General features: G+C 45.4%; 1 protein-coding gene across 1 annotated transcript in view; it reads left to right on the top strand.

The window, feature by feature from the left end:
- Positions 1 to 15,590, top strand: part of LOC144728360 (sodium channel protein type 2 subunit alpha-like) — an 82,153-nt gene that overhangs the window by 36,786 nt on the left and 29,777 nt on the right. Inside the window, exons 15-17 of the mRNA XM_078607744.1 lie at positions 1,054 to 1,410; positions 6,299 to 6,562; positions 9,280 to 9,513. Of these exons, the coding sequence (XP_078463870.1) occupies positions 1,054 to 1,410; positions 6,299 to 6,562; positions 9,280 to 9,513 (855 nt within the window). The remainder of the gene's footprint in view (positions 1 to 1,053; positions 1,411 to 6,298; positions 6,563 to 9,279; positions 9,514 to 15,590) is intronic.

Genomic DNA, 15,590 nt, shown 5'->3' with positions numbered 1-15,590 from the left:
AGTTCATTTTGGTTAAACGAGTGGGGGGAAGAAATTGACAACGGTGCGAGGAGAGAGTTGAAAGGAAATCAGCAGAGGCCAGCTGAGCCATAGAAATTAGCCATTACTCGACTATGGATTGGACAGGTGAGCAGGGGGGGTGAGAGGTGCAATTGAATCCTTTGCCACGGTTAACATCAAGTGACGAGTAATACCATCGCTTTCGCCAATCCACACTGACCAGTGTGGTCAATTTTGGTCAAACAATTCCCATGACCAACACAGCATGGGGAGGTCTTCGTGCATCAGTTGATTGACAAAAGACTGTACATTTTTACTCTTGAACATTAACGCTGATAATTATCGCACCAAATATTTATATCAGGCATGTAACGAAACATTGATTCGTTACATAAAATTGATTCTTACACACGTACATCCACAGAAACATCGGCGGAAAAATAGTGGAAAGTTATGAGCTTCCCTGAACATCAAGATATTTAAATTTTGACTTAAAACTTTCGTGACTGCAGGAATTCATATTTTTTGGTTCTTTTGGTAAAGTCACGTAGATATACAATTAAAAAAGAAAAAGCCTACGACGTTTCGATCGCAACACAAGCGGTCTTCATCAGGCGGAGAGAAGGAAAGGAAAAAAAAAGACCGCTTGTGTTGCGATCGAAACGTCGTGGTTTTTTTTTCTATCTACGTGACTTTTCCGAAAGAACCAACGAATATCAACATATATATGCACGTGCCCTATTTCCTTTAGCTTATTCTAGTTGTATGGCTTTTTCAGCCACTGGGGAATGACCATTTCCTTCACCAATATCCCCTTTCGGTGGGCTGTCCACTTGTGTCTGTTACTGCAACTTCCATTGCGTTCATCCCTTCCAACATTTCGTGGTTGACATCCTGTCAGACTGTGGGCTTTCTCTTCCCCGAGCACATCCATAGTGTTTTCAAATGCTGGTGTATTTAGACGCTTTATACATCCCAAACGGTTGTTTTGTGTCGTTCAAGTGCCCGGGCGTTGTTGTTGTTCACGGGTTGTGCGGTGCGTTTGCTTTTCAGCTCCGCGTGTTCAAGCTGGCCAAGTCGTGGCCCACGCTCAACATGCTCATCAAGATCATCGGCAACTCGGTGGGCGCCCTCGGCAACCTGACGCTGGTGCTGGCCATCGTCGTCTTCATCTTTGCCGTGGTGGGGATGCAGCTCTTTGGCAAGATGTACAAGGAGTGCGTGTGCAAGATCAGCGAGAATTGCACCCTGCCTCGCTGGCACATGCACGACTTCTTCCACTCGTTCCTCATCGTGTTCCGCGTGCTCTGCGGCGAGTGGATCGAGACCATGTGGGACTGCATGGAGGTGGCCGGCCAGGCCATGTGCCTCATCGTCTTCATGATGGTCATGGTCATCGGCAACCTTGTGGTGAGCGAGTGTGCGCACGCCGTCACGTACGTGTACAGGCCCGGACCTGCAATTGCTTGCTTATGCCACTGCTGGCGGAAAAGCCTCCACTAGAAGGTGCTCCAGTGAGTCCCTCCCGGAGGGTATTTGGCCTACTCTTCGACGCTGGTATAGCCAGCCCATACTGTTTGTCTCCCACTGCGATCGTGACGAGAGATCAGGCCGGCTAAAAAACGCATTCTGGGACGATTACAGATGTTATTCTGCGTTGTGTTTTTGTCCTCTGTCGCATCACGCGGATGGTTGAGATGACTGGACAACTTCACAAAGAGGGAATGCGAGTGGGTCTTGTAATGGAAACACTTTATTCAGAAGTGCTCTTCTGGGTAGCTTTTGTATCTCTGCAAGTGACTAAGAGACACACACATCAGCCCACGCCACAAAAACACCACTCTACTCAATCCCGCAGTCGCCCACTGAGCTGGCACTCAATATAACACAACAAGAATATTTAACAAAAAGACCTAAAAAAATATATTTCAGCCAAAGTGTCCTATTAAAAACCACTGTAATCTATATATATAAACGGGAAATTTGTGAAAATGTGTCTGTTCAAAATGTTTAGCATACTTCCCAACATGCAATAATTTCGCATGTGGGTAGCTTCCAGACTATACAAAATGAAAAAAGTATAAAAGTAGACTTTTGTATTTTTGGGGGGGGGGGGGCGCAATAATGGATATAGTTTGCATGGCAAGTGAGCGGTGACGTCACATCTGTGATGTCACCCGCATGCGTCAGCGTCACGCTGACGTCACGCATTCCCCCCAAAACTCTCCGCGTAGGCCGTGTATTAATCCAAGACAAGAATCCAAGTCTTGGGCGAAGCCGGGTAGTAAAGCTAGTGGTACATAAATTAAACAATATTTGCTTGTAGAAATGAATAACATTTCATATCGAATTATATGAGACGAATAATACTGTACCAACCACAAAACAAATAAGTGTCTCCTCTCTGAATCAACCATTACATTAATCTCGACCACAATAAGCAAACAAAATCTGTTCATACCAAATTACCTTATACAGTACTCAATGCTGAATGATGCGAAGCTGTAGGAGCCACCATTGTGTTTCAACCGTTAACACCGAATAAGTTCAATATTCTAGATTTGAAGCTTTCGTGACTGCAAGGATTCATATTCTTAGGTTTTTTCGGTAAAGTCACGTAGGTAAAACATTAAAATTAATAAAAGTAAAATAAAATAAATCACGACGTTTCAGCTGTCGTGGCTGTGACGGTTCCATCTGAAGACGGAAGCTTGTGTTGCCTCCGAAACGTCGTGATTTTTATTTTATTTAACTTTTATTAATTTTAATGTTTTACCTACGTGACTTTACCGAAAAAACCTAAAAATAAGTTCAATATTGAATTGAACCGTCCAAAAAATGGCCTCTACTTTTGCCATTAATAACGTATACAGTAGTATTAATCACTCTTTGATTTTCCAAAGCAAAGATAACTCGTAAATATTAAATAAATGCAACAACGAGGCATCGGACGTCATTCTGTTTTAACACGGTAGCACCTATAATGGCAAACTACGTAACATAAAAAAAAACTCAAAGAAACATCCTGTCCCAGCAACAGTGACAACGCCATGCTGTTCTATTCCCCTGTAGATGGAACTGAGCAAACAGGTCGCCGCAGCTGTTGGATTAAATTATCAAAATCTACTTTAATGTTAGATTTAATTATAAGCCTATTAAGCTCTATCCAACTCATCAACAATCAATTAACATTTAGTTCATCTAACAAATTATCATTTAAATATATGCCCATTATTGTAACTGTACACAGCTAGGCTCTTAAACAACTCCCGCTGAGCCCGCACTGAAGAGAGGCACCGACTGTGAATTTTACAACTGAATCAGAATCTTTATTTATCCTGACAAATATTCTGCTCCCTGGGCATGGCCTAGGACAAATACACAGCTCTGAAATGTGTTCCTGTATAATGGAGGACCCATTGCTGTTAACGAGCGCCTATTCGGGCCGGATCTGCATGCATGTAAACAAGCATGTAATGCAGCCATCAGTCCACGTTCCTGACCACTACTTTTCCCCACGATAATATTCAATGTACCACGTGTGAATTGAAGGCTGAGTTAACCTAGGGTAGACTCAGGCAAGGTTACTACTTCACATTGATCTGCATGAGCAAAAAATGTCACCCAGATTGTCAAAGTTGTAGCGTCGTGCACAAACAACAACTATACCACTTCCCGTGCTCCACACACTCATACCTCAAACACTCAGGGGCAACAACAGCCGACATTCGAACACTAAGTGGCGGTGATGTCACCACGGTGCCTGTGCCAGGCCAGGTGCACTTTGAGGCCACACTTCTGCATGCATTCACAAGAAGAATTCCCTCACCATATGGGTACATCCACCTCGATTTGCTTATAAATAACGAAGACTGCAAGGCAGCATGGAGGGGATTCTCCCTCCTGCCCTCCCATCCATCCTCTGTCCATCTGTCCCCCCTCTCTCCTATCCCTTCGTAGCATCATCCTCGCTCCCAGCGCTCACCCACTGTTCACACCTCCCTCCATCGGTGTGATCGCCCACCTTGTGAAATCTGGGTGTTTGGACTTGGACTCCTGTACGTGGCCAACCATCTGAGATGCTCGCGTGATTTCGGTCGACAACATGCCCAACCACGCTTGTGGGTCCCAGTCGCGTATCGTTGGTGATCGTCCCCCTACGCCTGAGCTTTGAAGGAAACGTCCGGCGATGTTTCCGTCGCCAAAGATGGGGCAAATGGTCGGGGCGACGCGTCTCGGGCGATTAATCAAAGGCGTGAAGCCATCCCTGACTCTTAACGTGTCCGTTCTGCTCTGTTCAGTCGGACGATGCTAGCACCGCGGTTGCAGTCAGACATCTCTGTCTCTGTAAACAAGATGCAAGCTGGTGTGTGCCCCCCCAGCCAGCATCGTAGCCTCGATCGCTCCCATCTCCAGCTCTTGTTCCCGGCCGCAGCTCGCGCACTCGGCTTCCGCACAACACGCCGACACGGAGTCGTATTTAAAGCGGACCTCGCTGTGGGAATATAACATTTCTCGGGGCTGGGTGGGTGCTCTGCCGCGTGATCCTCTGGTCAGTTCTTCATGCGAGAGATCATTATCGAGGTGCGATCTGCCGTGATAAACTTCTCAAAGAAAACGGGGTCACTTAAATAAATATAAATCCCCCCCCCCCAAATTAAAAGAGAGGCATCCGAATAAAGTTATCATGTTAATGGCACATCAATTATTGCGACAAATTGTTTAATAACAAGCTATCAATAATTAATTGCTTACTGTGAGCACAAACATTAATTATCTAAAGTTAATTAACGGTAGCATATTGAATTACAAAGTAATTCTTGGAAAAAATAAATTTTAAAAAGTTTATGACCGGAATCACATTCGTAGGCATTTTGAACAAGTTGCATTAACTGAACAGTAATTGATGGTTAAGAAATCATCACAATCATGTGACTACATTCATGCAGCTCATTGAGAGCCGAGTTAATATGTGGAAAATGTAAAATGTCGCTTCATTATGGTTTTACTTCATTTCATATGAATTCCGATTGTGGCACAATAATGTAACCACTTACTGAGCCAATCTGTACAAATCAGTGCTATTGGTTTGTGTTCAGTGAGTTCACAAATTATGTGAAAGGAACCTTCATACATTTTAACAAAAGCAGAGCATTAGCGATATATTAATTTTCCTATAAAATATGAGAGAATAAAACAAGGTTGCGTTGAAGGCCAATATTGATTTTTAACCTCATCGTGAAGGCTAAAACGCTTTGTCTAAATTCAATGCTTAACTGTTTCTCTATTCCTCTGTCCCCTATTCTACCACCCCATCTATTTTCCTCTCTTCCCTCCACTGTATCTCACCCACTTCCCTCCCCCTATCTCTCTCCCGGTTTATCTCACCTCTCGCTCTCATTCCCACCTCTCCCTTTAACCGTCTCAATCTCTCTTGCCTCTCTCTCTCTCTAATCCTCCCTCCCACTGCTTGTCGCTTTCTCTTGCTCTCTGTTTCACGCCCTTCACTCTCTCCCCGCGCCTATCCTCTTCGTCTTTTTCTCCCTTCGCTATCTCCCTCCTCCTCCTCCTATCTCTCTGCTCTGTCACACGTGCATGGGATTCACGCCCGGGATGGAGGGCGAGTGACGTCATCGCGCAGATGTGCGCGGTCAAGCTAGCCAGCCAGCAAAACTAACAAAAAGATAGCTGGACAAGCGTCAAACGGTATCAGATGGGCAACTTATTGTTTTGTACTATGTCTAAAACACGAATTCACATTTCCTCAGATGTGTTATGCTACAATGTCATTGTAGTGTATTTTGTATGCTTGTGGCTGTAAATTGTCTTGTGGCACAAATACATTTTAACAACACCTCAGCACTAGTCAGACTTTATTGAAATATCGCATTATACTTTTTAATGGATTGGACACCTCACAATGAACCCCACGACCTGAGCGTGATTTTCAGTGACGGCCAGCATTGGTGACATCTGAAGCTGTGTAGCCAGGGCTTTGTGCTGTTGCGTGCTCATTGAGGGAGTGACATTTACTGCGCATGCCTGTAAAGTTAGGACGATGTGGTCCACATGTGGTGTGTCTATGCAGTTACATTCGTGTGCTCTGCACCCATGTTGTGACGTTGTGGTGTTCAGGTGCTCTATGCCAATGTAATGAGAGATGCTTGACACGCGCGCCCATCTAGCAATGCCGCCGTTCACGTGTGGCGTTGCCAATGCGGCGAGGGACACGCACTCTGCTGGCCGCCTTGGTGTTCCAGCGTAGTGCTGTGTCCATCTGCCCCACCGACCGACGCAGGTGCTCAACCTCTTCCTGGCGCTGCTGCTGAGCTCCTTCAGCGGCGACAACTTGTCAGCCACGGACGACGACGGGGAGATGAACAACCTGCAGGTGGCCATCGGCCGCATCGAGCGTGGCGTCTCCTTCATCAAGCGTTCCATCTGCGACGTCTTCCGCAAGGCGCTCAAACGCAGCTGTGACAACGAGGAGATGAAGGCCCTGGATGACCTCGGAGGCCTCGACAAGATGGAGATCTATGTGGGGAATCACACGGGCGTGCAGGTACCACGCGACGCCGACACCCCTGTTCCGCTGACGCATGCGAGCCGAGGCAGCGTGGAGCCGAGCCAGAGTCAAACTGTGATGTTCCGGGCTCACGAAACATCTGAATCTTGCTTGGGGCCAAGCGTGGGCCAAGGGCAGGGTTAATGGCGTTGCTCCCTGCGTGTGATGTCGTCGATACCGGGCCAACTCAGCGTGGCTACGGCGCAGCTCAGTTATGAAGTTTAAAAGAGGTATGAGGTCGATGGATCGACATTCGGCGCTTGGTTTGAAGAATTTAAACTTTGTTAACCATCAAAACACCTACATTCTACTTCACAGCGAGCATTCATTTCTCTTCGATTGCAAGCATCCTCATTCGTATTGGCCAATGATGAGATTAGTGCTGCGATAAGAGAACCACATCCATTCTAGGTAACACCGGTGTAATATAACACATCAACTAAATAATGAAATCTCAATTAAACCATAAAGTACGGATACATCACTTGTATCACCTCCCTGAATCGTTGTGATGGGGTAAGATAATCATATATCCCTATTTGATTTATTTCATGGATATTCACGTACACCAAGCTCTCAGGATGAATGGATATTCAGATGACACAATCCGTAAAGCTATCACCCCAACCGTTGGGAAAGAACCATCTGAGGACCCAATCAAAACCATCACCTTGCCATACATAGCAGGGGTCACTATAAAAAGATTTCCAAAATCATAAGCAAACACAAGATCCAGGTTCGATTTAACACAGTACATAAAATTTGTCATCTGATCCCATCTGTGAAGGATGTGATCCCTGACATGCAATACCCCGGCGTCTACAACTGAAGCTGTGTCTGCGGCAGTAGTTACATTGGGGAAACGAAGCGACATGTCTCGGACCATGTTCGTGAGCATAAGGCAGATCTGAAACACGGTAGGACCAATACCTCGGCCGTGGCTGATCATTGTTTTAATGTGGTGGGCTCACACGAAATGTATTTTTCTTAGACGAAGGTACTTTACAAACCCACTGGCTATCAACAAAGATTCGTTCATGAAGCCATCCATATATACAGACATAATTTCAACCGAGAAGATGGGTACAAACTGAGCAATCATTGGAAGGACGTTATCAACCAGTTTAAGTCATAACTGGCTGTGATGTTCCCATCCTACCACCTTCCGATCTTAGTTGTTCATTAACAGGTTGACACTAACACAGCCACCTTCGCACGCCGACCTAGATGCTGCGGCTCTGCGATCTCCCATGAACATGCTAATCTCCCACATTAACATAGCCACCTCAGGGCGCGTGCCGTGGAGACCGCTCACCGATCTTACCTTAACATGCTAATTTTCACCTGGCAGCCCTTTGATTGGTGGAAAACCAACCACCGTCGTGGTTGCTGCCCACCACTTACATTAACATTAGCTGCCCCGCCCATTCTGCTGACATTTGGGCTACGCCCATTTCAAACCTTTATCAGCAGTTTGCCTTTAGAAGCTAACCCCCTTTTCCTGATGACGACCGCTTGTGTTGCGATCGAAACGTTGTAGTTTTTTTGTTATTTTCTTTGAACCTATCTACGTGACTTTACCGAAAGACCCAAAGAATAGGAATTCCTGCAGTCACGAAAGCTTTAAGTCAAGATTTTTCCAAAAGAAGTTAAATTATTCTGTTGGATACTACATTGCCACTAAGGTTTTTTTTTGCCAGTTTGTACAATGCTAAACAGAGGGACTGTGACATGGTAATGCTTCGTGGTATTTTTTTGTCATAGAAAAAAATGTCATCAGCGGGAAACAGTTTGTTTTGACAAAGTAGATTTAACAAAAGAGGCATTGCAGCTAAACAGATGCCACAGGAATTTGACACCGTTGAATCACACTTTAATACCTAATAATAACATCGTAATTCCAAACGCACTTGATAAACAACTGGAAATGCAGGCATTTTGTGTCTCTTCTGTTATATAAATACGACATATTCAGATTATTTGGTAAGTAAGTACAGAAACTTGGCATGTTCACACATTGACTCTCTCTTTTGAATTCTACCAAAGTGCTGAATCAAATAGAAAAGTAACACAACACTAATCAGAAAGGAAAATGGGCTACGGTGCTTTTGGCAAATCTTTTATTGAATCAGTCTGGCAAGAACTGCCCGCCCATGTAACTGTACAGCATGCTGATTGCAACTGGCAGTCGACCATGCGTCCATGTGTACATATGTGAGTGCGTGCGCGTGTGCCCACTTGTATGTATATGTCCTGCATGTGTCGTGTGTTTGTGAGTGCCTGCATCTGTGCTTATGTTTCTGCTGTGTGCGTGCGCGTGTTGCATGTATGCTGTGTGTGTGTTAGTATGTATGTTTCATGTGCTGTGTGTGTGTTGCATGTGCTGTGTGTATTTGCTTGTGTACATGCTGTGCACGTCTTTGGCAGTGGTTAACGTTCTGCTCTATGAGCCCGGCGGCTTAGTGTGATTCCCGGCCATGGCTAACATCAAGGAGCGAGTGATATCCGAACCGGTTCTGGGCCTTCCCTAGGTCTACTCAGCCTTAAAAATTTGCGCTGGGGAAGCAGGGTTTGCCAAACATGGTGTAGACCACACCACATTTCCATAGGGCGACGTGCCAACCTTCAAAGGTACTCGCTAACTCGCCCCAACAGCCTGTTGTAGACTACAAGGTGGGGGGAGGGTGCATCTCTGTGTGTGCGCGTGCGTCCAGGGAGATTCAATCGTGAAGGACGGGAACGGCGTGGCGAGCGGCGCCGCCGGCGTGGGGAACAGCTTGAAGAACCACCACGTGCTGGATGTCGACCGTCTCGGCTTCCTCACCAATCCCAACCTGGGCGTGCGCGTTCCCATCGCCGTGGGCGAGTCCGACTTCGAGAACCGTGATGAGGAGGATGAGGACGACGACAACCAGACCACGGAGTCTGGCATGGATGGAAGCAAGGAGGTGGGTGCCCTGGGGGGGGGGGTGTAGGGGGGGGAGAGGGGGAGACTCGATCGAGATGGACGGGTATATGGTCAAAGCATTGGGGGCGGTGTACCTGTCCGTTGAAGGATCTGAGACGATTCTGGTGGAAATTCCACATTCCTATGGAGGTGCTGCACTGGAGTAGCTGTTGTTAGCACGCTGGACCTGCAATTCAAAGGTCGCTGGTTTAACTGGACCCCTGGCGCAACAGTTGTAAACCCAGCAGGATAATTGGGTCCCCCACAAAGAGTTGATAGGCAGGCCACGTGCGGTGGGGTAAAGTGTGGGCACTCCCATCTCTTCCAGGATGTCTGGCAGCTTGGAGTAGGCCAAGTACTCGTTGTATGTATCCTGTAGAGATCGTGGAGGGCCTTCATCCAGCAGTGCCCTGAAAAAACAGTTACAGGGCTGCTCCTTCACCTCTGGCGTGGTGCGGTCTCTCTCTCGTCAACTTAAAGTTTTTCATGACTGCAGGAATTCATATTCCTGGGTCTTTCGGTAAAGTCACGTAGATAGGTTCAAAGAAAATAACAAAAAACTACAACGTTTCGATCGCAACACAAGTGTCATCAGGAAGGTGACGAACGCTTGTGCTGCGATCGAAACGTCGTAGTTTTTTTGTTATTTTTTGTTATTTTCTTTGAACCTATCTACGTGACTTGACCGAAAGAGCCAAGAATATGGTCACTCGTTCCCTTGAATGAGTGACCACTTTGTAGGATGCATCCCCGACCGGGATTTGAACTCACGACCATCTGATTACGAGCCATGTGTCCTGGTCACAGAGGTCCCCTTCACCCCAGTTGGGTGGAATTCAGATACTTGAGTGAAATTTCCCAAATAAAAGATGCACAGGTCCAGAGCCTGAAGGATAGGGGAGCTGATAGAAGCTCTCACGTACAGAAAGAGGAATGTGAGGAGGTGACAAGAAGCGAAAGGTTTCTCCGACTATTAACAATAATAATAATCATTTATCGTGCAGCCGTTTTCAATTCCACTGCTGGATAATGGCCCTGTGCATGTCGTATCGGTTGTGGGGTTTGTTTAATCATACTTCACCACGCTGGTGCGTGCTGCTTGATGAAGGTGGAGTTTTTAGCACAAGTGTGCAAATCATTGCACCACTGCTCCGCCTAACAATTATCACAATAAATAAATAATGCCCCTTATTTTATCCAGGAAATTCTCACTATGTCTTAAGACTTTTTTTATGAAAATGTGGACGTTTGGCCAATTCCATAATGCTTCCATGTGGGACAGAACCAGAATAGTCAGAGAAAACCCACATTGTAAACACTCAATGGCTCTGCATAGATAGATTCAAGAATCCATTGCTGTATTGCTATCTCCTGGCCACCTCGCAATCCACAGGAAGACGGTGAGATGCAGCTGTAACAAGCAAATTGGCAAAAGTGAACAGTATTTATTGACTTGTATTACCCTGTTTCGTCTGAGGTTTTTCTAGATGTATGTATGTGTGTGTTGAACTTCCTTTTTGCACTGCACGTAGCCAATCGGGCCAATCGGAGGTGGGGGGAAATACTATAATTCAAGTCTAATACACAGAAACTAATGCTGCCCTATACGTGTGATCACTACTGCCACAGCCTGTAACGTCAACAGACTGTTGTCAATCTAACCATTAACCTTTCTCGAGTGATATAAAATGAATAACGATATTATTTTACGTACCTTAGTTGAGCCACTGCTGAATGGGCGCCAGCACGTCAATGATGGGGCTTGTTTTACCATACTTCACCACACTGGTCAGTGTGGGTTGGTGAAGGGTGGAAGGGGGGAGAGCAAAGAATGCTTCATATACCATCGACAGCCTCAGCCAGGAACCGAACTTATGTTTCCAGGTTTGTAGTGCCCACCCGGCAAGGATGATATGCAGTGTTTGAACACTGCAATGATCTCCCGTTCTACGGCACGCCGTGCGGTGTGGGATATCGAGTCCTACGAGCTACAGTGTGGAAACACCGCAATGTGCACGATAACAATAACGGAGCAGAAAGTCCATTAATTTTATATGGAAGCAGTTTCAGTCGCTGTGCCCTTGAGGCTGGACTGTAAGCAATTCCACACTCATCACGATGCTCTGAAAGCAATTTTCAAAGAACATAAAGAATTGCGTGAGCATGGTTAGCTGCAATCCAGGCAGGCAGAGATCAATTTCAAAGAGATGAGAATATCATGGTTTTGCGCTAGTGGTACATATGAGTGCAGCTTGCAGTAGAAATGTTTAAACGTTTGATAAAAGTTGCGTGGCCCTGTGGGCAAGTGACACTGCATTGAATAGCGGGTGTGTCTCAGGCTTACGTGCTCATGTGCCGGTGTTATCGGCCGTTTGTTTTTTGTTTCTGTCCATAACAAAACCACATTGTGTGTGTAGGCAAATGCAGTTGCCACCCAAACCGATAGTAGAACTCCGGAGAACAATTTTCTGTATGGGATCACAGGGTTGTTTTTGGACAAACGGTGACATGTTTTAAGATGTTTACCCTGCTGAGGAAGGCCATCCGTCGCTCTGCTAGCTATCGATGACCGTACAATGTAGGACGGCAATTGATAGCATCGAGTATTGGTGTGAAATATCTGTGTGGGATATCTGGGTGATTTTGCCCTGCAAATGTGTTGATGGTCCAGTAAAATAGAATGATGCAGCAGAAAAGAAAACTCTGCCTTAATTTTTGGCAAGAGTGAAGTGCTGAGAAAAGCTGAGAAAATGTGTTTTTTTTACATTGCATAAACAATCTCGACATTAGCCAGAAGGACCTCCACCGAGTGTCACTTGGGATTATCTAAACGAGAATGTTGTCTCGTGTATTCGGAAAACTGCATCGAAAAACAAGTATGTATGCAAAATAATACCAAAACATGCAGATAGGTCAACAATCTATTTGCTGTTGTTCCTTCGACACCTCGTTGCCACGACATACAATGTCTAATTCCTCGACGTAATTGCTCAATTATTTAGTCCGCGTAATATTTTGGCAGATGTCCAATGTTGGCATAATGAACATTGACAAACACGACCACGCCAAGCCTTTCTGACGTCAATATACAGCGCGCAACGTTGCCTAAACAAAACCTGCACGCAGTGAACTCAATGTGTGCTCTCATTTTCATTCCGATGCTAAACATTAGGCTCACTAATTATAGATGCCAGGCCGGAAGGCAACATTTGAAAGTTGTGCCACTGGCTCCGCATGAGAAGAAAGCTGAATTGCTACCCTCTCATCCCACATGTGACCGGTATTTCTTAGTGGTGAGTGGTGTTTCTTGGTAGTGAGTGGTGTTTCTTGGTAGTGAGTGGTGTTTCTTGGTGGTGAGTGGTGTTTCTTGGTAGTGAGCGGTGTTTCTTGGTAGTGAGCGGTGTTTCTTGGTGGTGAGCGGTGTTTCTTGGTGGTGAGCGGTGTTTCTTGGTGGTGAGCGGTGTTTCTTGGTGGTGAGTGGTGTTTCTTGGTAGTGAGCGGTGTTTCTTGGTAGTGAGTGGTGTTTCTTGGTAGTGAGCTGTGTTTCTTGGTGGTGAGCGGTGTTTCTTGGTGGTAGTGAGCGGTGTTTCTTGGTGGTGAGCGGTGTTTCTTGGTAGTGAGCGGTGTTTCTTGGTGGTGAGTGGTGTTTCTTGGTGGTGAGTGATGTTTCTTGGTGGTGAGTGGTGTTTCTTGGTGGTAGTGAGCGGTGTTTCTTGGTGGTGAGCGGTGTTTCTTGGTGGTGAGCGGTGTTTCTTGGTGGTGAGCGGTGTTTCTTGGTGGTGAGCTGTGTTTCTTGGTGGTGAGCGGTGTTTCTTGGTAGTGAGCGGTGTTTCTTGGTGGTGAGCGGTGTTTCTTGGTAGTGAGCGGTGTTTCTTGGTGGTGAACGGTGTTTCTTGGTGGTGAGTGGTGTTTCTTGGTGGTGAGCGGTGTCTTGGTCATGAGTAGTGTTTCTTTGTGGTGAGTGTTGTTGTGACCTCTGTTGTTTTGGAGGTGCATTGTAACCTCCTGTTCAAAGTTGCTTCTGATTATGCTTGATTTGTATCGGTTGCTGTTGTTTTTGGACGCTTGATGGCAAGAAACAGCACGACCCGTTTCACTTTGCGAGTTGTGCTCATATGTCAGCGCATTATCCATGACTGCCTTTGACACAAGCGGCACAAACTAATAAGTCCTAACAAGAAGATAGATATCCTCTCTTTGTTCTCCGCCACTTGTTTTCGTATAATCTTCCGTAGAATTTCCCGTGACTGTTCTTGTTTGTTACTTTTGATTTGTGCTGAAAGGCCATTGCACCATAATAAGTTGCTTCCACAGAGATGGCTCGGGAAACGAATGGATGTCATTATAACGCACATTATTCCTTGACGAATTATTCATATTTCGAATACATTATGTATGCAACTAATTGGAAATTATAGTATTTCCACTTGATAAATGTTTAAGAACATAATTTGAGTGCAGAAATTATCCTGGAATATTTTTTCTTCTTCTAATTCACTCGTAAGTAACTCGTGCAGTTTCACTATTAATTTGACGAAAGTTGTTTCAGTTGAAGACAGATCTTTCAATCATTGACAATTCATACCTTACAGTTTAAAACAAATTACCGTATTGTTATGCCGTCATACTAAATAAAAGCAAACAATGTGCACTATTATCTTTAGAAAACACTCAATATGAGTGTCTTTTTCACGTGCTAATAATACAATTATCACACAATAGTAATATTAATAATCATATATCGTTCTCAAGTATTATCGTGTACATACTTATTATGGAGCAGTGAAACATAATGAGCGTGATACAATAAAATTACTCTGGCAAATGTTGAATTACGACTGGATAAAACACCTCGACTTAAAGCTTTCGTGACTGCAGTAATTCATATTCTTTAGGTCTTTCGGTAAAGTCACGTAGATAGGTTCAAATTAATGAAAATTAAATAAAAAAAAACTACGACGTTTCTCTCTCTCTCTCTCTCCGCCTGATGACGACCGCTTGTGTTGCGATCGAAACGTCGTAGCTTTGTTTGGTTTATTTTATTTTTATTAACTTGAACCTATCTACGTGACTTTACCGAAAGACCCAAATAATATCGATAAAAACATTTTTAATGAGCAGAGCAAATTCTTCATGTTACTTAAAACAAGGTAAAGCGGCAGCATTCCATTATGCAATACAAATGCGTTGCAATCGAAACAATTACGAACAAAATCCAACGCAATCACAATTATTCTGACTTGTACAATGTGCGCATCACGTGAGCGGGGCGGCACGCTGTGTCTGTGACAACAGCGGCAAAACGGTAACGACCGCAGAGCGAGAGCGGAGATGCTACGATGCAGGTTCATTCTTTCTAGATTTGAAGCTTTCGTGACTGCAAGGATTCATACTCTTAGGTTTCTTCGGTAAAGTCACGTAGGTAAAATAAATAAAATTAAAATTAATAAAAGTAATAATAGAAATAAAATTAAATAACAAATCACGACGTTTCGGAGGCAACACAAGTCTCCGTCATCCGGTGGGACCGTCACAGCTAGATTTACTGTATCAAGTGAGGCAAAAAATTTGAGACAGTAAATCTAGCTGTGACGGTCCCACCTGTTGACGGAGACTTGTGTTGCCTCCGAAACGTCGTGATTTTTTTATTTTATTTCTATTATTACTTTTATTAATTTTAATTTATTTTTTTTACCTACGTGACTTTACCGAAAAAACCTAACAGGTTCATTCTGTCTCACCGCCATGTCGGGAAAGGGCCCCCCCCCCCTGCCCCGTATCAGGAATGTGCCACAGCCATGGCCCTGCCACCTACACAGCGGGCTATCCAAACGCCACAGAGAGCAGCACTCTCCAGCCAGCCGAAGAAGCATTGCTGGACGGAGCGCAGCGCTGACGCAGAGCCAAGCGGAGAGAAGCCTGCTGCCGTGGTCGGCTGTCGCAGCGGGTTTCCGCAGCGGGGTTCTCTCCGCTGCCGCAGCAGGCTGCCGCAGCAGGCTGCCGCAGCAGGCTGCCGCAGCAGGCTGCCGCAGCGGGGTTCTCTCCGCTGCCGCAGCAGGCTGCCGCAGCAGGCTGCCG

The sequence above is a fragment of the Lampetra planeri genome, chromosome 2 (genome assembly GCF_965212315.1).
Source record: "Lampetra planeri chromosome 2, kcLamPlan1.2.h2, whole genome shotgun sequence".
NCBI lineage: Eukaryota > Metazoa > Chordata > Hyperoartia > Petromyzontiformes > Petromyzontidae > Lampetra > Lampetra planeri.
This window is presented reverse-complemented; position numbering and strand designations above follow the sequence as displayed.